Genomic DNA, 25757 nt, shown 5'->3' on the forward strand with positions numbered 1-25757 from the left:
TTAAGGTTTATGGCGTTCATAATTAATAAAAGTACACGCAATCTTCAGAAAATAGATTTGTATGAGGCAAATTCCTTATTCCTTAAAACAATATGGCGGACGTTATATTTTGTCAGTTTTTATATGAATTTTTAACATTTTTTTTAATAAAATCTATTCTTTCAGTACATTTGATACTTTTCTTTTCTGTCAGTTCTTCTAAGATCTTCTAATACTTTGATTTTCTTAATTTGTCTACCTTAAGAATGTCCGCCATATTGTGTTCAACAAGGATTTTGCATACAAGACATAGAAATCGAATTTTTGACCTAAAATTGCATTTTTATTGAATAAAAACGAATATTATCTCTTATTAGTATTCTTTATTGTAAAAAGTAGTAAAAACACAATAAAAACACCTATAACACAATTAAAAATCTTGTTCTCGGGATACATAATCTTGTTTTCGGGATATTATGTTGTTCTCGTAGTTCTCGGGAAATCGTGGTACCGACTTTGGATAATACCCCCCCCCCCCCCCCCCCCCGGTAACAAGACACAAGTGCCTGTGATATGTAGTTCTTTCAAACAGCTGATCTATATGAGTGTCTCCCCTTAATGGTGACATAGGCAGATACAGAGGGGGCAGCCCCCCTTTTGTGGGAAAAATTTGGTTGATTATATTGGGAATCACTGACGCATGACTGGAGAGGGCCCTCTTTTATGACAGTCAATGGGTCCCCCCTAAGGCTTATCATGCTTATGAAAATATCTGGCTCCACCAGTGTGATGTACTCTTTAGTTTGAACTGGGACTATTATACTATAAACGGGACTGGAAACTGATCGATCTGTTTCGATTTCTTTGCCCCGATAGCGGATTATTGATTTTTTGTTTTGATTGACAACTTATTGTGTCACGTACATGTAGTAAAATAGTATTCAGTACATGAATGTAAACAAGAGATTTCGGGAAACAAGTCAGCGTATATAGAATACTGTTAAAATTGGTGGATTTGAAATAAAGAATATTTATTAAATTAATTAGTTTAAATGCAAAAAATAGATATTGTTAATGAAAAATTATTAATAAGTTGTCAATATATTAGTGTTGAAAATAAACCAGATATAGTCAAAATGCCGGCACTTCACTTGACTGCTAAGAAAACAACGTGTCAAAGGTTAACAGATCATAAATAATTCTGATAAAAACAATAAGTGTGCAATAAAGGCAATGTTGATGATTTCAATTCCTAATTAACTCATAAAACAAAAGTTACCCGGGTCTCATGAAAAAAATTCCACACTATTTTGAACTTGTGTGAACTTTGTGTTTACACCAATTATTTCAATATGTCTGTGCATGGTCAGGCCTACTTTTGTAGTTCTACTTGTGGACCCTAGTGTACATATTTTCACGGAGTCACAGGGGTGTGGAAATGCTATGCCCGACTCGCCAGACTCGTACATTTGAACAACCGGACAAGTAATTATTTTTGTCTTGGTTGCCCGTGGACAAGTAAAAAAATATACAAGTCAACAAAAACATAAAATAAATTTCAAAACGTATAAAGATGTTTAATTTATGTAAAAGAAACCAATGTTCAGCAAGTAAAAACATCAATGTTCATGACGATAAATATTACATTATGATTATACCGGAAATAGATCGCTTACCAAAATAAAAATAAAAAAGTATGCTGACCCGAGTCGCGTAACATTGCCATTGGCTTTGTGCATTGACCCGTGATCGTCGATTAGGTTTTTGTCCATCATTTACCGGAAGTGTCATTTCTTTAAATTTTGTATCGAGATTCAGATTGATAAATACTTAATAAAAAGCTGGGCAAGCAAGACAAAAAGAGTCATGAGTCGAGTAGAAAACCTTAAATGCAAATGGAGGACACAGAGTATTTAAAAAAACCCCGGAAGCGACAAATTTCAGACATCGTGAATATCAAATTGTCCCTGGTTACAAATGTATCTATCAGACTATGGAAATTCAGAAAATAAATTAAGTTTTTGTCTTATTTATAGATGAAAGATCAACATTATTTGTTGTCAAAGTGGTAAAAAGAAGACTGAAGGGACTCTTTAATTGCCCATCAAGACAATAATAAATAATCAAGAAAAAAAAAAATGTGTCAGTTGAGAGAAACACCACAAAATCAATAGTTTATCTATTATTTAGTTTATATTTCTTCAATCACTGTCCTCAAATTTAGTATATTACTGGCTTCAATTTTTATTCAAAAACTGCTGCAAAATTGCCCTTTTATACATGTCATTTCATTGGTTGGTTTGCTGTTAGGTTTCTGTCCAATTGATGTTAACCCTATCCTACATTTACTTTCCTTATTTTTTACACATATAAACAAATGGATTTCATTTGTTTGTGATGCACAACAGTGCTAAGTAAAAATCATAAATTAGTTTAGATAAAACAAGAAATACTTCAATATTTATTGGGATCATCAGGGCAAGTAAATTTTTTTCAGGACAAGTAAAATTTTAGGTTTCACTTGCCTGGGGACAAGTGCTCACAACAAATATTTCCACACCCCTGAGTCATATAATTTATTCAACTTTATTTAGTAGCCCATATGTTAAACCGCTAGCGAACTCTTTATATCTTGATAATGTATCAATCATTTACTTCAGATCCACTTTCGCTTGTCAGAAATATGCATGATATATTTGACACAAGAGCAATCAATTCATCAGTTTCATATAGTGATGCATAATCATTAGTTCTCAACTGCTAATTGTCTCAAACAGTTTTCCAGTTTTGGTATTTTATTTTTATTTTATATATTTTATTTCGAAACGAAAATTTAAGCATTTCTTTCTGCATCTTTCTCTTTGAATTGTTTGAATAATCAATAATAATATAGTAGTCTACATTAGTGGTTACATTGTATGCAGCCAAACTATGTAGAGGGTAGTAGAACAGAAAACAATCTCCATTGGCATTGTGTATATATACAAAAACTCAGGCTCGTTTAGGTGGAAAAATTACTGTGTCAATTTCATATACTTATATATTGTAAATATGTCATAAAAGCAAAAACACATAAAAAAAATGGCCACAATTTATAACAACATTCACATACCTGTCAACCTGTGACGATGATTAAAGGATGTATAGATGAACAATATAATTTTCATCTTTTTCTTTAAAATTGTATAAAGGTATAAAATAATGAAAAGTTATATTTCAAGATGTATTTGAATTTTATTTTTTTAAGATTTAATCTTTTTCACCCAAAAACTGTAAATATAAAGAATGATATTGAATGGTGACAAAAAAGGGGAAGTAACTCTAGTTGAAATATGTTTGTAAAACAACAGTGCAATTTATTTATGACCTTGAGCTAAGGTAATTGATGTTAATTAACAGTGTGTTTGACACCAAAGCTTTCAAGTGAAGCCATGCATTTAATTTGTCAGTTTACACAGCTAGATGAACTTCTCTTGTTCCTAGGGGAATTACGAATTTGCCGGTATTTCAAAGGAATATTACCAAGGATTTGTACTTTACAAATCGTTGATATTACTTATGAAAACAAGGCTAAGAATTACGGTTGAAAACGGGTCATTTTCGGAATTCCCGGGTTATTCAATGACCCGGCAGGTGTCCCAGGTGATCCCTCAGAATTGTGAAAATCTCTCGTCACACCCGTAGAATACGGGTCAGTTGACAGGTATGCATTCAACTTTTTTTCGGCCGTTTATTCTCAAGTTAATGTCTTACTGATCTGTTTTGTTAATCAAAGTTTTTTTGTTCATCTACAAATGTACAACTGCAAAAGGCGCAACAGATGTGTTAAAATCAGCTATGCGACTTATTTGAAGATTCACGTAACCTTTTTGTTGTTTAGATATTTTATTTGAAGTTCATATATCCCTTCAACCATTTATTTAGATTGTATTTTAACATATAGATAGCACGAAACTCTCCTTACTCTATGCATAGGATATACAACATTTTTATTTCAACTAAACGGAGCTCTAAGTTTAAACATCCGAGCAGCTAAACAGTCGCACCGAATTTTAGCAAAGATATACACGTAACTGTCAGACGGGAGCAGTCCAGAGATGTGAATATTTCTATACCCAATCAATCCTCTTTTTAGGAAAAAGATTTTAAAGGTATACATTAATACGACAGCAACCCAAAGACACATACAATTCAAACACTTACAGTCAACATACAGATTTTTGTTATAGCTAGAAGCCTGTAAAGAAAAAAAAAACAAAACTGCAATATGAATATATAATACAGAGACGGTAAGATTTTAGACCAGTGTTTGGTTGCAAAATTTCACGTGCTCTTTATTGATTTCGATATGTGAAATTATAGACAGTGTAATATAAATCAGTGTAAGAAAAACCCTTCTTTGAAAAGTAACGGTAAGAAAATAATGATCATGGATGATGGACGTCAAGTAGCATATTAAATGAATAATCAGAACAAAAACATCAAATGTAAATATAATATGAAAATTAACCCTGCTTTGTACTATAGACCGACACACAGAAACGGATTTCTAACGTGTAATACGTTGGTTTTAAAAGAGGGATGAAATATACCAGAGCCGGGGACTATTTTAATAGTTTATAATTCCATGGTTTGCATGTTCACACCCGGGTTTCACAATTTCGTCGAAGACAAAAGAAAAGCTAACTGAATTATTATCTCACACAGATTCTGGATCACTATAAATAAGAAGATGCGATATGAGTGGTATCTAGACAACTATCCAACAAAGTCACAGTGTAAAAATACATTAGTCTGCCACACTGTCCTTAAATAACTGCCTTTGAAAATTTAGCGGGGAAATATAACCTTTCGTTTGAAACGTCTTTGAAATTTTTGGCGCAATTTGTGAGGCTTACGGAAGGGATTGAGTAAAGAATATTATATTACTCGATTTTTCTCAATAACGAGTATGGTGAGAAATATTTATCAAAATGTTATGATGTTCCATTTTTTTCAAAGAATAACATATCTTACTTTGGTCAAATGCGGCAGAGCTCCAGATAAGCTGCGTATTTGCGTGATCACTCAATACAAATAATTAAAAACCCAATGCAATTGTCCATTGCAGTGTTAAAAAACCCAATTAATTCAAAGGAAAACCCAATTATATGCCAAAACATGAGTTCTTAACGCTTGGATTCGCTATCGTTTGCGTTATTTACCCTTATCTGATCACAATCGTCATGTAAATCTATTTTCATAGTATTTATAATTGAAATGTCCTTTCGTTCTAAAAAAAGAACCCTGCATCAGGTAGCTGAAATGGGTCCCTGTTGGAATTTTCGTTGCTCAAAAGGTACACAAGTGTTTATGATACCATTTCAATCTTCTCGGCTTTTATCCAATTAGCATTTGTCATGTTGTCATATTTTTTTCGAATTGCTCGGGATTTATCATGACATGCAATGAATTAAAACGAAAGTAACCATGGTAAATGTCCGGTAAAAATATTGAAGAGAAGCATGTTTTCAGCTTTTTTGGTACATGTAGCTGAGGGAAAGATATGATGAAAACAAGACTCAGCTAGTGATTAGGAAGGTCAATCATAAGGGACAACTTAACCGAGATTTAGGTTGATTAAATTAAACAAAAACATTCAAGTATAATTTTAGTTGATATCATTTTTTTCATTTTAGTTGATGAGTGAATACACATATCCGTTTGTTACGTCAATGCAGCTTGACACTTTCTTTGTTTTGGTTTAATTGTTCGGTATGCTTAAGCTTAAGGTAGTTGTCTTATTGGGGAGTGCAGTATGACATTGCCATTTATTTATTTTATGTTGAAGAATTATTTGTAAATGTAAGTTGAATGTGGTCTCAGTCATTAAAACATATATAAACCCTATAAACCTGGACAGTGTAACGTGAACGCTGCCATTTTGTTTATTTACTTCTGTGACGTCATTTTCATGGGAGATAACCCAAGTACAAATTAACAATCTCAAAAGGTTATTCGCCGGTGAATAATAGGGTTATTCACCGCTGGTGAAAATATTTAGGGTTATTCGTCCTTCCATGCAATTGAAGGAAAAACAACTGAATTACTCGACTCCAATCTTAATTGACTAGTAATGTCAGTTTTTCTACTGAAGGTTGGTGGTTCTCTCAAGGCACTGACTGCCACGAATAGCATAATTGGGATGAAAGTGGCATTAAACATTAATCAATCAATCAATCAATTGGCTTTTTTCAAAACTACTTGTACCCTTTTTGAGCTCACCTGGCCCGAAGGGCCAAGTGAGCTTTTCCCATCTTAGTTATCTTTTACAAAAATCTTCTCCTCTGAAACTACTGGGCCAAATTAATCCAAACTTGGCCACAATCATCTTTAGGGTATCTAGTTTAAAAAATGTGTCCAGTGACCCGGCCATCAAATCAAGATGGCCGCCACGGCTAAAAATAGAACATAGGGGTAAAATGCAGTTTTTGGCTTATAACTCAAAAACCAAAGCATTTAGGGCAAATCTGACAATAAGTAAAATTGTTTATCAGGTCAAGATCTATCTGCCCTGAAATTTTCAGATGAATCAGACAACCCGTTGTTGGGTTGCTGCCCCTGAATTGGTAATTTTAAGGAAATTTTGCTGTTTTTGGTTATTATCTTAAATATTATTATACATGTTATAGATAGAGATAAACTGTAAACAGCAATAATGTTCAGCAAAGTAAGATTTACAAATAAGTCAACGTGACCGAAATGGTCAGTTGACCCCTTTAGGAGTTATTGCCCTTTATAGTCAATTTTTAACCATTTTTCGTAAATCCTAGTTATCGTTTACAAAAATCTTCTTCTCTGAAATTACTGAGCCAAATTAATCCAAACTTGGCCACAATCATCTTTGGGGTATCTAGTTTAAAAAATGTGTCTGGTGACCTGGCCATCAAATCAAGATGGCTGTCATGGCTAAAAATAGAACATAGGGGTAAAAATGCAGTTTGGCTTATAACTCAAAAACCAAAGCATTTAGAGCAAATCTGACAATGGGTAAAATTGTTTATCAGGTCAAGATCTATCTGCCCTAAAATTTTCAGATGAATCGGACAACCCGATGTTGGGTTGCTGGCCCTGAATTGGTAATTTTAGGGAAATTTTGCTGTTTTTGGTTATTATCTTGAATATTATCATAGATAGAGATGAACTGTAAACAGCAATAATGTTCAGCAAAGTAAGATTTACAAATAAGTCAACATGACTGAAATGGTCAATTGACCCCCTAAGGAGTTATTGTCCTTTATAGTCAATTTTTAACAATTTTCATAAAATTTGTTAATTTTTATTAACATTTTCCACTGAAACTACTGGGCCAAGTTCATTATAGATAGGGATAATTGTAAGCAGCAAGACTGTTTAGTAAAGTAAGATGTACAAACACATCACCATCACCAAAACACAATTTTGTCATGAATCCATAAGCTTCCTTAATATTCACATAGACCAAGGTGAGCAACACAGGCTCTAAAAAAGCTCTAGTTATTGGGAAAATATGCGTCACTTTTATAAAATTGGGAAATTTATAATAATCCATGAATAAGACTAAAACTTCAATTTTCAGACCCCATTTTAAGAGTAAAACCCTGCTTTGAAATAAGACCCTTTTATATTGTCAGTGATAATGCATATAGACCCTCAAATCTTCATATATAGTCATTTTAAGCATAAAAATGTATAAATGAGTGTTTTTCAGGTTGTATTCATGCACAACTACTACTGAGACTGCACTGTTTGGGAAAAATGTTGTCTTTTTGGGAATTATTTTAAGCCATTTTTTTTTCAAATTGGGATTCTTCTCCAGGGGAAAAAGCCTTTATTCTCCAGTAATTGAAGGCAAACAATATCATTGTCAATTATACAGTTTCATTATTATTTCTAATTGCAATGGAAACATTTATATTTCCAGACATGCCAGATAAAAGGCAGATTGAACATATACTGTTTAAATTTATTGGATCCTTGTCCAGTCAATTAGATGATCGTCCAGTCAATGTGAACCTTGTCCAGTCAATGTGAACCTTATGCAGTCTAGTTGCTATTTAAGGTAAGTGTACATTAATATATGTGAACTATATGTAGGACTATTTACTACTGAAATTAATTTGAAATGTAAGAGTGTCTCAACTCTAAAAGGATAATCAACATATAGTTTTTTTATTCAAAATACTGTAACATTAAACAAGACACAAAAAAGCCGAAAGAATAATTACAAAATCATATTTCCTACCAATATAGATTGGTTTAACATTAGCATTGAACTTGTGCTAACTGAAAAAAAATGTGAAATATATATATATATGTCAATGCCAGAGACAGTAACCAATCAGTGAAACATGTCAAAATGGTCCAATATGTCAATGAGACAGTTACCAATCAATGAAACATGTCAAAATGGTCCCATATGTCAATGTGACTAAGCAATCAATGAAATATGTCAATTAGACAGTAACCAATCAAAGAAACATGTCAAAATGGTCCCCTATGTCATTGAGACCGTAACCAAACAATGAAACATGTTAAAATGGTTCCATATGTCAATGACAGTAACCAATCAAAGAAACATGTCAAAATTGTCCCATATGTCAATGAGACTAACCAATCAATGAAACATGTCAAAATGGTCCCATATGTCAATGCGACAGTAACCAATCAATGAATCGTGTCAAAATGGTCTTCAACAACAGACAATATAACATGTTATATAAATTTTCATATGAAGGAAAGACAAATTTAAAGTAATTATTTCAATCTGTAAATAGAAACATTTATGTTTTCAGTTAGAACATCTCTTATTGATATATATATTTGACATTTGATCCATGAACAGTGATAATCAACAGATAGTTTTTACATTCAAAATACCAGAACACCAATAGTAAACAAGAGAGGAATGAAAATCCAATACCAGAACACCAATAGTAAACAAGAGAGGAATGAAATAATTGTACATTTTACCTTTATTGTAAGTTTATTTTATTGAAACAGGGAGATAACACACAAACATTGATATGTTGAAAAGAAACATTTACAACAGTTAACCAGAAAAAATATATACAGATGAAGTACAGATGAAGTATTATTATTAAAGTGATGCATATATTGTACGTATATCAGACTGGACAGTAAAACAAAAGAATTTAGAAATCGTATTTTGCTGCTTCTCCAAAATGAGGTAAATTAATACAACACATCAAAAAATGATACTATGAAATCTTGAGAAGTCTTTTTTTCCCCTTTTTATTGTCGAGCCTGCAACTTTTGTTGCAGAAAGCTCGACATAGGGATAGTGATCCGGCGGCGGCGGCTACGCCTGCGGTGTTAGCTCACTTCTTAAAAGCTTTATATTTTAGAAGGTAGAAGACCTGGATGCTTCATACTTTGTATATAGATGCCTCATGTTACGAACTTTCTGTCAGTCACATGTCCAATGTCCTTGACCTCATTTTCATGGTTCAGTGACTACTTGAAAAAAAAGTTAAGATTTTTTGTAATGTTAAATTCTCTCTTATTATAAGTAATTGGATAACTATATTTGGTATGTGCGTACCTTGCAAGGTCCTCATGCCTGTCAGACAGTTTTCACTTGACCTCGACCTCATTTCATGGATCAGTGAACAAGGTTAAGTTTTCGTGGTCAAGTCCATATCTCAGATACTATAAGCAATAGGTCTAGTATATTTGGTGTATGGAAGGACTGTAAGGTGTACATGTCCAACTGGCAGGTGTCATCTGACCTTGACCTCATTTTCATGGTTCAGTGGTTATAGTTAAGTTTTTGTGGTTTGGTCTGTTTTTCTTATACTATATGCAATAGGTCTACTATAATTGGTGTAAGGAATGATTGTAAGGTGTACATGTCTAGCTGACAGGTGTCATCTGACCTTGACCTCATTTTCATGGTTCAGTGGTTATAGTTAAGTTTTTGTGTTTTGGTCTGTTTTTCTTATACTATATGCAATAGGTCTACTATAATTGGTGTATGTAATGATTGTAAGGTGTACATGTCTAGCTGACTGGTGTCATCTGACCTTGACCTCATTTTTTATGGTTCAGTGGTCAAAGTTAAATTTGTTAGTTTTGGTCTATTTTTCTAATACTTTATGCATTAGGTCAACTATATCTGGTGTATGGACATATTTGATGATCTTTATGCTGGTTACGCTGGTTTTATTTGACTTTGACCTCATTTTCACGGTCCATTGCTAAGTTTAAAGTGTTTGTGTGTTTTGGTCTGTTATTTTTTTCTTTATTTATAAGCAATAAGTCAACTATATTTGTTGTATTGAAGAATTGTTAGCTGTACATGTTTGCCTGGCATGGTTCATCTGACCTTGACCTTATTTTCATGGTTGATTGATCAATGTTTCCTTTTCTTGGTTAATGTTGAGTTTATGTGACAATTGTAATAAAGCTTTATATTTAAGTCTATCAAGATAGTATCAAGGATTAGTAAAGAAGGCGAGACATTTCAGTGTGTGCACTCTTGTTGACAATATTGTGTGTTTTAGGAGGGGCTGGCAGAATAATACTTATTTATGACTTGTATCCAGTGATTTATTATTAGGTTATATATATTGCGATATATACATTTTCTTTTTAGTTCACCTGGCCTAAAAGTCTATTGGGGTCATTAACTTTTACAAAATTCTCTTACACTACTGGGCCAAATTTGACCAAACTTGGCCACAATCATCATTTGGGTATCTAGTTTAAAAAAAAAAGTCTGATGAACCCCTCCTGCCAACCAACATGGCTGACATGGCTAAAAATAGAACATAGGGGTAAAATGCAAGTTTGGACTATTATCTTGAAAACTAATATGAATGGAGAAAATAATGAGATCTACATATTATTTATTACTTCAAAACTGGCAGACAATTTCTTATCATGCTTATAGGAGTTTATGACGATGAATGATGAATTTTACAGATATTTTCATGTTTACTTAATCTCTGAAAAACTGTAATAGATAGAGAGAAACTTTATATACCAAAAATGATCTGCAAAGTCAACATGGTCGAAATCGTCAGACGACTCCTTATCGGAATTAATGCCCCTTAATGACGATTTTTATCATTTTTGCATTTTTGCCTTAAATCTGAAAAAAACCATATAATAGATAGAAAGTAAATTAATGTAAGTAAAAGTGTTCATCAGGACAAGATGTACAAATAAGTGAAAAATCTTGAAATCCTCTGAGGACCTCTTATTGGAGTTATTGCCCTTTGATAATGATTTTTACCACTTTTTTTTGCATTTTTGCCTTATATCTAAATAACTCAAATAGATATATAGAAACTTAAACAAGCAAAAAAAATCTATAAAAAGCACTGATATTATAAAATGTGGAACAATTCAAAAGAGAAAATCAACAGCCTATTACAACAATGAAAAAGGGGGGGATACACCTACATGTACCAACAACAACCACTACACTACAGGTTCCTCGACAGGCATATATTCAGATTGTAAACAGATCAATTGTTTAATGTGATTGTCATGATGTCCTTGCTTATTTGTTGACAGTTAAGAGAGGCTTGAAATTAATATATTTAATATTGTCTTAATGCTGGTAAATAAAACTTTTGAAATTTTTAGGTCTGCGGAAGTGCAATTGATTGTCTTGTGTTTGATGGAAAAAATCACACCCTGTTTGTACAATACCTCATTTAGGTAAGTAATCAGATATACAAGCTTTTGAGTTTAGTTTTTAGCTCAGCTGGCCTATAAGGCCATGTGAGCTTTGGCCATCCCTTTGCGTCGGTCGTCTGTCCTTCTTCCAGTGTAAACTTTTTCAGAGACCTTCTGGACCAAAAAGTGACCTAAATAAAAATGATAAGCATGTAAAAGATTTATCTGCAACGAAAATTTCAAACCAAATGGACAATCCTATTTTGAGTTATTGCCCCTGAAATAATGATTGTTATTAAATTTTCTGTTTTTTTGTTTTTGTTTATCTTGAAAATTTGTAAAGATAAAAGGAAATTTCAACTACAAAAATGTTCAGCAAGTTTAAAAAGATCTACAAATAAGTCAACTGAACGAAATTGTAAACTGATCCCGTATAGGAGTAATTGCCCTTGGACATGTTGAAAGATGCAGAAACTATGATAGATACATGTAGATAGAATCCTTTAGTGGCAAGAATGTTCCACAAAGTAAGATCTCAGAAAATGTCAACTTGACCGAGGATATATATAGGAGGTATTTTCCTTGAAAGATTATTTAGCAAACATTTTTGGTTTTTGCAGACACTGTGATCATGATGATAGATACCAACAAACTTTAAATGTGAAAGATGTTTACCAACATTAGATCTTCAAATAATATAACATGATCGAAATTGTCAATCCACCTTTATGAGTTTGGCTGTCCCTTTAGTATTGTTCGCCTCTCTTTTATAGTTATTGCACTTGTTTGGCATTTCCTTACCATTATTTCAAAATTATAGGAGCTAGTTTAAAACTGTAAACTAAAAATTATCAGCATGACAAGATGTATCCACCCTGAAAATTTGTAAAAACTAACCACTTTGTTTTTGCCTCTGAAATATCTATTTTTTTCGAATTTTGCACAGTTGGTGGCTGCTATCATAAAAAATATAGGAGCTAGGTTAAAAGTGTAAATTTCAAAAAGGTTTATTACAACAAAATGTATCTAACAGTAACTTAAAAATTGGAGAAAAATCTGTCATCTTGTTTTATAGAGTTATTGCCTCTCAAAAATCATTTTTTGAAGTGTTTTGTGATAAACATGTAGGAGCTAGGTTAAAAGTGTAAATTACAAAAATGATCAGTTGACAAGATTTTATTATGTTGAAAAAAATATGTCAACCTGTTTTTGAGTTATTGCCCCTGAAAGATACTTTTTTTCCGTTTTTGCCTGTTATTTTAAAAAAAAATAGGAGCTAGCTATAGGTTAAAAGTGTAAACTATAATACTATCAGCATGGCAAGATCTTTTGACTCAGATTTTCCAGTTTTGCGCCATCTGAAATATTGATTTTTACAGTTTTTTGCCTGCGACTTCTGTTCTCATGCCTGTCGGACAGTTTTCAATTGACCTTGACCTCATTTCACAGATAAGTGGACAAGGTTAAGTGTTTTGGTCAAGTCCATATCTCAGAAATAAGCAATAGCTCTATATTTGGTGCATGGAATGATTGTAAGGTGTACGTATTAGGAGTCATCTGACCTTGACCTTATTTTCATGGTTCATTGGTAATTATGAAGTTTTCCTTGTTTAGTTTGTTTCTTAAATACTATAAGCACCAGGTCAACTATATTTGATCCATGGAATGATTGTAAGGTGTTCATGTCTGTCTGACAGGGATCATCTGTCTTTTACCTAATTTTCATGATTCATTGGTCAATATAAAATTTTAATGATGTGGTCTGTTTCTTGTATACTACTACCAAAAGATCAACTATATTTTGTGTATGGAATGATTGTAAGGTGTACATGTCTGTCTGACAGGGATCATCTGACCTTTACCTAATGTTCATGGTTCTTTGGTCAATATAGAATTTTAATGATTTGGTCTGTTTCTTGTATACTAGCTACTAGCAAAAGATCAACTATACTTAGTTTATGGAAGAATTGTAAGGTGTACATGTATTTCTGGCTTTGTTTATCTAACCTTGACCTAATTTTTGATTTGATCATATTAAGTTTATGTGATACTTGTAATAAAACTTTATATTTAGGAATATCAACATAAATGGTCAGTAAACATGGTAAAGTAGGCGAGAAATTTCAGCGTATGCACTCATGTTTGCAGTTTTGGCTGTTAACTAAAAACCTATAGGAATAAGGTTAAATATGTAAAATGCAAAAATAATCAGCAACACAAAAAGTAACCAGTATGCGCATATAAGAATCGTAGTTAGCAAACAAGCGATATTTTCACCAGGTGAGCGACACAAAATAGTGCAGAAAAGTTGACATAGTCTTTTAGATGCTAGTATTTCATGTATTTGGATTAGATTCATATCTGAAAATATTAAGTCAGTAATTCACAAGTCTATAAGGATCATGTATTTTAAACTGGCATTAATAATTATAACTCAATGACAACTACACATAGTTTTTATTTTCTATTTTTAGGTTATAATGGAAAATTGGAATGAGGTAAGATTTACTTTTTAAGTCCAATTGTCATGTGACTTTTTATTTCCATTTTCTTACCAAAAATACATGTATGTGATAATTTGTGTCTCCCAGACTTCATAATATCTCAAGGAAAGTCCTACATTGACTTTTGTTTTAAAACAGTAACTTCAGAGTGGCGTGTGGAGGCATCACTTTGTCTAGCTTTCTTATTAGGTTACTGTCTCTTTATTTTATTATCAACATCTCTTTTTATTCAGTCTACATATATAATTTTATCATTAAGTAAGCATGGCTGTATTTCTACTATCTGATATAAAATTAGTAAGAAAATGATGAGAAAGTACCAAGGGGACAACTAAAGGTGTTAATGAATAGGCAAATACAACTACATATCACCAATAATATAACAATGCATAATGAATGAACCGACTTTGATAAGTTTGACCCGACTTATCAAGTCATTTTCCGGTTTGCTGGTGAAACAAAGAAAATATTTGTATCTATAATGCAAAATACACAAATACTATCTTTTAAATCGATTTTCAGATTGTCATCATTTTGATGATATTTATATTGTAAACTGTCAACTGCTGAAGACAATATGAAACCTCTGAACTCATTTGCTCTGCTCCAATAAAAAAAGCTTCATAGTATGACTTATTTGAGGTGAGGATACCCACAATTTATAAAGTTAATTGCCATGCAGGAGAATAAATAATTATTGCTTTATTTAACAGCCCTTTCATTCATTTTTAATTACATTCTATTAAATGTAAAATCTACGTTTTACTTACAGAAACTTCATACAGCTGCTGGGACTGGAAATGTAAACGATGTGAAAAAATGCCTAGAGAATAAAGCAGACATTGATTATCAAACTGTAAGTAAAAACGTCTCATTAGGTAGAGTAGAAACATCCAAATTAGTACTAGAGCAAATTAATTATGTACAGTAAAAAACATACTTCTATCTAGATAATTGCAGAACATAGTAGATCTTACTTAAGCAATTTAAATCACATAACTACATGTTACTTCAAAATACAGCAAATTGTAATAGAATAAAATACAATTGCATGTTACTTCCAAACCTGTCAGTTGAACATAAACAGTATAAAACACTAATAGAATGAAATACAATTACATGTTACTTCAAAACCTGACAGTTTAGTATAAACAGTATAAAACATGTACTTTAAATAACTTAAACACAACTATAAGTCACTTCAAAACATGACAGTAAGAATTTTAACAGAATAAACACACAACTATAAGTCACTTCAAAACACAAGAGCAAGAACTTAAACAACAAAACACACCTGTTAATCACTTCAAAACTTGATAGATAGAACATTAACCAAAGAAAACACACAACTATAATTCACTTTAAAACATGACAGTAAGAAATAAGCAGAATAAAACACATGACTAAAAGTCACTTCAAAACATGACAGTAAGAACATTCATACACAAAATAAAACACCCAACTATAAGATACTTAAAAAATAACAATGTTTACACAACACTGAATATGAAACATACCTGTAATCAAACACAACACTTAATGTGAAGCATATATGTAATCAAAGTACAATGGTGTAAACTAGTTACTACTTTCCAACATTAATAAAAACAACACTCAAAGAACTTAACTGAATGTGAAACATTCCTTTAATCAAAGAACAACACTGAATGTGAAACATACATCTAGTCAAAGAACAACACTGAATGTGAAACATTCCTGTAATCAAAGCACATCACTATATTCCTGTAATCAAAAGAACAACACTGAATGTAAAACATTCCTGTAATTAAGAGAACAACACTGAATGTGAAATATTCCTGTAATCAAAAGAACAACACTGAATGTGAAACATTCCTGTAATCAAAGCACATCACTATATTCCTGTAATCAAAAGAACAACACTGAATGTGGAACATTCCTTTAATCAAGAGAACAACACTGGATGTGAAACATACATCTAACCAAAGAACAACACTGAATGTGAAACATTCCTGTAATCAAAGAACAACACAATCAAAAGAACAACACTGAATGTGTAACATTCCTGTAATCAAGAGAACAACACTGGATGTGAAACATACATCTAATCAAAGAACAACACTGAATGTGAAACATTCCTGTAATCAAAGAACAACACTGAATGTGAAACATTCCTGTAATCAAAAGAACAACACTGAATGTGGAACATTCCTGTAATCAAAGCACATGACTATGTCATACATGTACTCAAAGCACATCACTGAATGTGACACATTCCTGTAATCAAAGCACATCGCTAAATGTTAAACAGACATGTAATCAAAGCACTTTACTGAATGTGAAGCATACCTGTAATCAAAGCACATCACTGAATGTGACACATTCCTGTAATCAAAGCACAACACTGAATGTGTAACATACATGTACTCAAAGCACATCACTGAATGTGACACATTCCTGTTATCAAAGCACTTCACTGAATGTTCAACATACATGTAATCAAAGCACATCACTGAATGTGAAGCATACCTGTAATCAAAGCACAACACTGAATGGGAAGCATACCTGTAATATAAACTTAACAACACTGAATTTGAAGCATAAATGTAATCTAAACAACACTGAATGTGAAGCATACATGTTGTTGTAATTTCTGCTTCTTGCTATGTTTTGATATAGTTATAAAGCCAGCAAATACGAATACTCATAAAACTATTAAATATACGGGGTAATAAATAAATACGGACGTCAAATCTGTTGTCTGTTCTCTCTCGTCATTGGTAGCGTGAATAAATGATCAATAGTAAAAATGATACTTTTATTAAACAGCCGAAATGTTTCCATACAAGTACAATATTCCAACAATAATATATAATAAACATACGGGGCTAAGCTACTAAAATAATAATCTTTCTCATGTATTTTCTTACGGGTCAACTGGGATTATCTTTTATCATGTTAATATTACAATGATAAATACGGTAAATAAATGCAAGGCATACAGCTAATGCGCTGCTTCTTACCTCTAGGACCCCCCGGGATGAGCCTTGCTGCAAGCCAAACGTAAACACAGCAAAGACTAACTAACGTGACGTTGCACTGGTATTTATTTCAAAATACCGGAAGTAAATCTTCTAAGCAGGAAGAAAAACATAACGTAAAACGCTTACATAAAATATAGGAGTCCTCGACTCAAAATGCTTATAATAATACAATCTTATGAATAATCAAATCTAGACATATTAATTCTTCCAGTTAAGAGCTCGCAAATGAACACTTTTGGGTTCACGCTTAAAATATTGACCCAACGGTAACGTTCTGAACAATACATGACAAAGTTGCGCCATATACGACGTTATCGATATAACTAATAACATAAAGTAAAACGTACGTTAATTACTCATTCGATATACTAAACACTAGAAATAACTTCTGTCAACTTATGTAAACTCTCTTATTATAATAGATAACAATATTCTTTTACTTGGAAATGACCAAAACACACATTTACAACACTGCCCCTCCCCCAGAATACATTTCGTCCTCGAAATATGGGCTTGGCAATTCTGACAATACGTCTAAAAATTCTTTTCACAATATTTCTATGTACATATTACTCTATCATACAAATAAAACAATTTTTACTTATCTCCAATTTGTTAAAAACAAACAAATATTTAAGCTATCTTTAAACTTAAACAAAAATCAACAAACTACTGCGCCTGTTAATGTCCTAACAAAAACAATATCTGCGATAACAAACTAATGCGCCTGTTAATACTTAAACGGCAAAACAAGTTTATAACTATAAGTTTCTTCCACATATAAATATCTTCTTTTATACTTATATAACAGTAAAGTGTCACGAAAACACCTAGTTCTATTTTTTATACACTCAGTTACAGCACTAATATACAGTTACTACATTAAAAGTTCATTCCAAAATTCTTCATTCTATCAGACGCTGGAATTAAAAACATCATGAAGCTCAACTCCATATAAATACCCGACTAACCATAAGCCGACAGATGTCCTACCAAGTACTATACCGCCGTCAAGGGTACCACCGTGTATAAATATATACACAACCACGATACTGATCCACCATACAAACATAAGTAGAAAAATTAGTACAAGGTACAACTAATAAAAAAAATGGTCATCAGTATTCCCCTATAAATATCTAAAAATGGTGTAGACTATAGCTCAGCATACCCATGGTGTCACCTAAATGTATATTGCAATCTAGACTAATCATTAGCCTTAACTTATTCTCGCACCAAAACAAAAGTGGCACCTAAAGTATCCCAACTGCCAATATACACCCACCGAAAGCAGCTTCCCACCAAAATAGTATTAAACAATCTCAACTGCAACAACAGCAACAATTCAATAGGACCATCAAATTCCAGATTCTGATAAAAAATCACCTGTTTACTGAAAATCTCAAAAACAATTTCAATACCACAATATACTTTCAAAAATCTATAATACTGTATACTCTACATATTTGTGCTTAATGTACTCAGTGTATAAACTAATATTACAAGTCTTTTTAATAAACAATAAATCTCTTTTTTTCATTTCATCAATTACAAAAAATCACACTAGTTTCATATCTACATTATAAAAAATCCGAATCTACACAAAAACATATTCTCATATTTGTCCAGTAGGCTTATCTGCTATATAGTCCTAACTATTTCTGATAACCCTGGCTTATAAATCCAAACTGAGGGTTACCTCCAAAAGTATTCATATTTTCTGGTTTTCCTCTTTTTCCTCTTGAGAAAGGACAATCTCTGCTGTAATGCCCCTCCTGGTGGCATGAGTAACATGTATTTACTTGGTAACTGCTGTTTGCATGTAATTGGTCTTTCTTAATGTCTTCAAAATCCATCAACTCGTCTATGCCCGTTTTAAATTCTGTATTAGCGACATATTGGGTTGGACTCTCTGTGCTACATACATTGAAGTCTTCCGTTTTCCCTTGTCCTGTGAAATTTTCATAGGTATTTACCTGTCTGACATTACAATTTTTGCCTACATATTGTCTACAACTTGCGTGCCATGTTACTATATTTATTGCATCCTGCAATGTTACTGGTTTCTGTTTGAGGACTTCATATGATAGTGACTGGTCTGGCAGACCCTTAATAAAGTGTTCTGTTTTAAAATAGTCCAGCAAACTTGAGTCATTTACTGCAGGGTAAGCTTTACCTACAAGTCTCTCCACACGAGATGCATATTCTTGTATGCTTTCTTTATGGTCCTGTTTAATAAACTGCAAGTTGGTCCTATAAGTCTCTGGTAAAATATGATCCCCAAATCTCTGTGACATAGCCTCGTGTATATATTCTATGTCTCTGTGCAAAGAAACAGGAAGTTCGTTTACGTATACCAAGGCTTCATCTCTAAGACAATTTAAAATTAGCTCCTCTACTTGTCTGTCACTGGACCAATTGAACCTACTACTCAATAAACTAAACTGTGTCCAGAAGGCCTTGCAATCTCCCTTACCATTAAATATTGGGCTTCTAGGCTTTGGTTCTTCCCTTTGTAGTTGCTGAATATGACTACTTTCTCTTAAATGATGTGTACTAACTGGACGTGGTATATAAGTGTTTTCAGTACTTGGACCAGCTTCTAACTGTTGGGTCACTGATACCTGGTTATTTTGTTCAGTTGTGGTCATGCTATTTTGACTGAAATTCTGCGTAAAGGTGTTATTTTTAGCAACCTGGATATCCCTTATAATTACTAACTGAGCTATATTTTCCTGATTTAGCTTAACTTGCGTTCTTATCTCAGAAATTTTTGTATTGAGCTCAGAAAATCTATCATTTTGATCTTTTAATTGTCTTTGAATGTCCATTGAATTATCATTTTGATTTTTCAATTGTCTTTGTATGTCCATTAGAATCGCCGCAACATCAATGCCGGACAAGCTAGTACTTGGTTCAATATGTTCCTGATACACACTGGTATTGTTATGATGAAGGGGTGTGTGTATAGGACTTACCATTGGACTGGATGGACTTGAGAATGACATATTGCCAATGTCTTCCGTACCTAGGTCTATCAAATTACCTGATTCTATATTTTCCTTCTGTGTAATAATTATATTCCTTCCCCCCTTTTCAAAATTAGGAGCTGGAATTTTTCTATTTCTAAGATCCATGGTACCCTCCTAGTTATTTCCAAATATATGGTAATGGAAATACTTATTCCCTTATTTAAAGATAGTAGAAGCTAAATGCACCTCTATTTCTCTCTTAAATAATTGCTAGGAAGCTAAATGCACCTCCTTAATATATATATTTTTTTTTCTTTATAGGAAGCTAAATGCACTTCCTTAATATATTGTTTTTTTTTTCTTTATAGGAAGCTAAATGCACCTCCTTAATATATATATTTTTTTCTTTATAGGAAGCTAAATGCACCTCCTTAATATATTTTTTTTTTTCTTTATAGGAAGCTAAATGCACCTCCTTAATATATATATTTTTTTCTTTGTAGGAAGCTAAATGCACCTCCTTAATATATTGTTTTTTTTTTCTTTATAGGAAGCTAAATGCACCTCCTTAATATATTGTTTTGTTTTTTTTTCTTTATAGGAAGCTAAATGCACCTCCTTAATATATATATTTTTTTCTTTATAGGAAGCTAAATGCACCTTCTTAATATATTTTTTTTTTTTTTTAAATTCAGAAGCTAAATGCGCTTCTGTGTTTTCCAAAATAAGCCACTTATCACAATATAATGTATAGAGCTAAATGCACTCCATACACAATATATGTCACTTAGTGTGTTCCATACAAATTAATATTTCTAAAAATAGACGTGCCAAATTCCTTGAAAACGTGAGAACAAAACCGCTGCCACCATTGTTGTAATTTCTGCTTCTTGCTATGTTTTGATATAGTTATAAAGCCAGCAAATACGAATACTCATAAAACTATTAAATATACGGGGTAATAAATAAATACGGACGTCAAATCTGTTGTCTGTTCTCTCTCGTCATTGGTAGCGTGAATAAATGATCAATAGTAAAAATGATACTTTTATTAAACAGCCGAAATGTTTCCATACAAGTACAATATTCCAACAATAATATATAATAAACATACGGGGCTAAGCTACTAAAATAATAATCTTTCTCATGTATTTTCTTACGGGTCAACTGGGATTATCTTTTATCATGTTAATATTACAATGATAAATACGGTAAATAAATGCAAGGCATACAGCTAATGCGCTGCTTCTTACCTCTAGGACCCCCCGGGATGAGCCTTGCTGCAAGCCAAACGTAAACACAGCAAAGACTAACTAACGTGACGTTGCACTGGTATTTATTTCAAAATACCGGAAGTAAATCTTCTAAGCAGGAAGAAAAACATAACGTAAAACGCTTACATAAAATATAGGAGTCCTCGACTCAAAATGCTTATAATAATACAATCTTATGAATAATCAAATCTAGACATATTAATTCTTCCAGTTAAGAGCTCGCAAATGAACACTTTTGGGTTCACGCTTAAAATATTGACCCAACGGTAACGTTCTGAACAATACATGACAAAGTTGCGCCATATACGACGTTATCGATATAACTAATAACATAAAGTAAAACGTACGTTAATTACTCATTCGATATACTAAACACTAGAAATAACTTCTGTCAACTTATGTAAACTCTCTTATTATAATAGATAACAATATTCTTTTACTTGGAAATGACCAAAACACACATTTACAACACATGTTATCTAAACAACACTGAATGTGAAACAAACCTGTAATCAAAGCTCAACACTAAATGTGAAACATACCTGTAATCAAAGCACAACAGTGAATGTAAAACATACCAGTTGTCAAAGCACATCACTGAATGTGAAACATACCTGTAATCAAAGCACATCACTGAATGTGAAGTATACATGTAATCAAAGTATAACGGTGTAAACTAGTTACTACTTTCCAACATTAATAAAAACAACACTCAAAATGAGTTTGACTTTCTTGAAATTGTTCAATGTCTAAATATAGGATATTACAACAAACCACATCAACCACAAATACCTGACTACTTCGAATAAATAGACAAACCACACCAACCACAAACACCTGATTACTCCGAGTAAATAGACAAACCACACTAACCACAAAAACCTGACTACTCCGAGTAAATAGACAAACCACACCAACCACAAATGCCTGATTGCTCCGAGTACATAGACAAACCACACCAACCACAAATACCTGACTACTTCAAGTAAATAGACAAACCACATCAACCACAAATACCTGACTACTCAGAGTAAATAGACAAACCAAACCAACCACAAATACCTGACTTCTTCTAGTAAATAGACAAACCACACCAACCACAAACACCTGACTACTCCGAGTAAATAGACAAACCACACCAACCACAAATACCTGACTACCCCGAGTAAATAGACAAACCACATCAACCACCAATACCTGACTACTCTGAGTAAATAGACAAACCACACCAACCACAAATACCTGACTACTTCGAGTAAATAGACAAACCACACCAACCACAAAAACCTGACTACTCAGAGTAAATAAACATTTACACCAACCACAAATACTTGACTACTTCGAGTAAATAGACAAACCACACCAACCACAAATACTTGACTACTTCGAGTAAATAGACAAACCACACCAACCACAAATACCTGACTACTCCGAGTACATAGACAATCCACACCAACCACAAACACCTGACTACTCTGAGTAAATAGACAAACCATACCAACCACAAACACTTGACTACTGAGAGTAAATAGACAAACCATACCAACCACAAGCACCTGACTGCTTCGAGTAAATAGACAAACCACACCAACCACAAATACCTGACTACTATGAGTAAATAGACAAACCACACCAACCACAAATACCTGACTGCTCCGAGTAAATAGACAAACCACACCAACCACAAACACCTGACTACTCAGAGTAAATAGACAAACCACACCAACCACAAATACCTGACTACTCCGAGTAAATAGACAAACCACACCAACCACAAATACCTGACTACTCCGAGTACATAGACAAACCACACCAACCACAAATACCTGACTATTCTGAGTAAATAGACAAACCACACCAACCACAAATACCTGACTATTCCGAGTAAATAGACAAACCACACCAACAACAAATACCTGACTGCTCCGAGTAAATAGACAAACCACACCAACCACAAATACCTGACTACTCCGAGTAAATAGACAAACCACACCAACCACAAACACTCGACTGCTCTGAATAAATAGACAAACCACACCAACCACAAATACCTGACTACTGAGAGTAAATAGACAAACCATACCAACCACAAACACCTGACTGCTTCGAGTAAATAGACAAACCACACCAACCACAAATACCTGACTACTATGAGTAAATTTGACAAACCACACCAACCACAAATACCTGACTACTTCGAGTAAATAGACAAACCACACCAACAACAAATACCTGACTGCTCCGAGTAAATAGACAAACCACACCAACCACAAATACCTGACTACTCCGAGTAAATAGACAAACCACACCAACCACAAATACCTGACTACTCCGAGTAAATAGACAAACCACACCAACCACAAATACCTGACTACTCCGAGTACATAGACAAACCACACCAACCACAAATACCTGACTATTCTGAGTAAATAGACAAACCACACCAACCACAAATACCTGACTACTCCGAGTAAATAGACAAACCACACCAACCACAAACACCTGACTACTCCAAGTAAATAGACAAACCACACCAACCACAAACACTCGACTGCTCTGAATAAATAGACAAACCACACCAACCACAAATACCTGACAGGGGTTAAAAAATTTTGTTACAGCTAACTAGCCCAGGACTTTTTGGCAGGAGGATTTTACTAGCCCTGTTTCAAGAACTGCTAGCCCATCAAAACCAACCTGCTAGCCCAAGTATCACTTACAAATCACTCAGGGTGTGCTGCATAAGACGCTGGGAATGTGCGTCATGTTTTGAAAGGTCATTTGTACACTATAATTTAATAAAATAAATCAAATGAGGTTTATGTTTTATTTTTTAATTATAACAAGGATATAAACAGATATCTCATTTTGGTTTTTCCTTTGTCAGATAATTTCACTAAAGCTTTAAAAATATGCTTTTCGACAGGAGTCACTTTTTTTCTATAAACTAGTTCGTTTTTATCTGTTGTAGTACTTTGCCGGGCTGTTAAATATTATCTTGCACAGAAAACATGTTCATTTGTTAGCTCACCTGGCCCGAAGGGCCAAGTGAGCTTTTCTCATCACTTTGCGTCCGGCGTCCGTCGTCGTCCGTCGTCGTCGTCGTCGTCCGTCGTCGTCCTGCGTCCGGCGTTAACTTTTACAAAAATCTTCTCCTCTGAAACTACTGGGCCAAATTAAACCAAACTTGGCCACAATCATCATTGGGGTATCTAGTTTAAAAATTGTGTCCGGTGACCCGGTCAACCAACCAAGATGGCCGCCATGGCTAAAAATAGAACATAGGGGTAAAATGCAGTTTTTGGCTTATAACTCAAAAACCAAAGCATTTAGAGCAATTCTGACATGGGGTAAAATTGTTTATAAGGTCAAGATCTATCTGCTCTGAAAATTTTAGATGAATCGAACAACCTGTTGTTGGGTTGCTACCCCTAAATTGGTAATTTTAAGGAAATTTTGCTGTTTTTGGTTATTATCTTGAATAATATTATAGATAGAGATAAACTGTAAACAGCAATAATGTTCAGCAAAATAAGATTTACAAATAAGTCAACATGACCGAAATGGTCAAATGACCCCTTTAGGAGTTATTGCCCTTTATAGTCAATTTTTAACCATTTTTCGTAAATCTGATTTATCTTTTACAAAAATCTTCTCCTCTGAAACTACTGGGCCAAATTTAACCAAACTTGGCCACAATCATCATTGGGGTATCTAGTTTAAAAATTGTGTCCGTTGACCCGTCAAACCAACCAAGATGGCGACCATGGCTAAAAATAGAACATGGGGTAAAATGCAGTTTTTGGCTTTTAACTCAAAAACAAAAGCATTAAGAGCAAAACTGGCATGGGGTTAAATTGTTTATCATGTCAAGATCTATCTGCCCTGAAAATTTCAGACAAATTGATAGTCAATTTTTAACAATTTTCATAAAATTTGTAAATTTTTACTAACACTTTCAACTGAAACTACTGGGCCAATCATTATAGATGGTGATATATGTACGAGCAAGAATGTTCAGTAAAGTTAGATCTACAAGCACATCACCATCACCAAAACACAATTTTGTCACGAATCCATCTGTGTCCTTTGTTGAATATTCACATATACCAAGGTGAGCGACACAGGCTCTTTAGAGCCTCTAGTTTTATCATGGGAAACAAGTGGATCAATTCTTATGTTTGATGTCCCCACATACAAGGCGGATTTTTTATTTGCATACTCGGGAAAACATCGACAGTATTCACAGTACATAGTCTCGGGCTTTTCATCCTCAACAACCGACCTTGCACACGGGAATCTTTCATTCCATGTCGCTATGAACGTTCTTTTTCGCTT

At 33.3% G+C, this 25757-nt stretch overlaps 1 protein-coding gene across 1 annotated transcript in view; it reads left to right on the top strand.

Moving 5' to 3' along the window:
• The window catches only part of LOC134691355 (uncharacterized), a 244754-nt gene that overhangs the window by 142137 nt on the left and 76860 nt on the right, over positions 1-25757 (top strand). The window contains exons 6-7 of the mRNA XM_063551839.1: positions 14121-14144; positions 14923-15006. Of these exons, the coding sequence (XP_063407909.1) occupies positions 14121-14144; positions 14923-15006 (108 nt within the window). The remainder of the gene's footprint in view (positions 1-14120; positions 14145-14922; positions 15007-25757) is intronic.

This window comes from Mytilus trossulus, chromosome 11 (assembly GCF_036588685.1).
Source record: "Mytilus trossulus isolate FHL-02 chromosome 11, PNRI_Mtr1.1.1.hap1, whole genome shotgun sequence".
Classification (NCBI taxonomy): Eukaryota; Metazoa; Mollusca; class Bivalvia; order Mytilida; family Mytilidae; genus Mytilus; species Mytilus trossulus.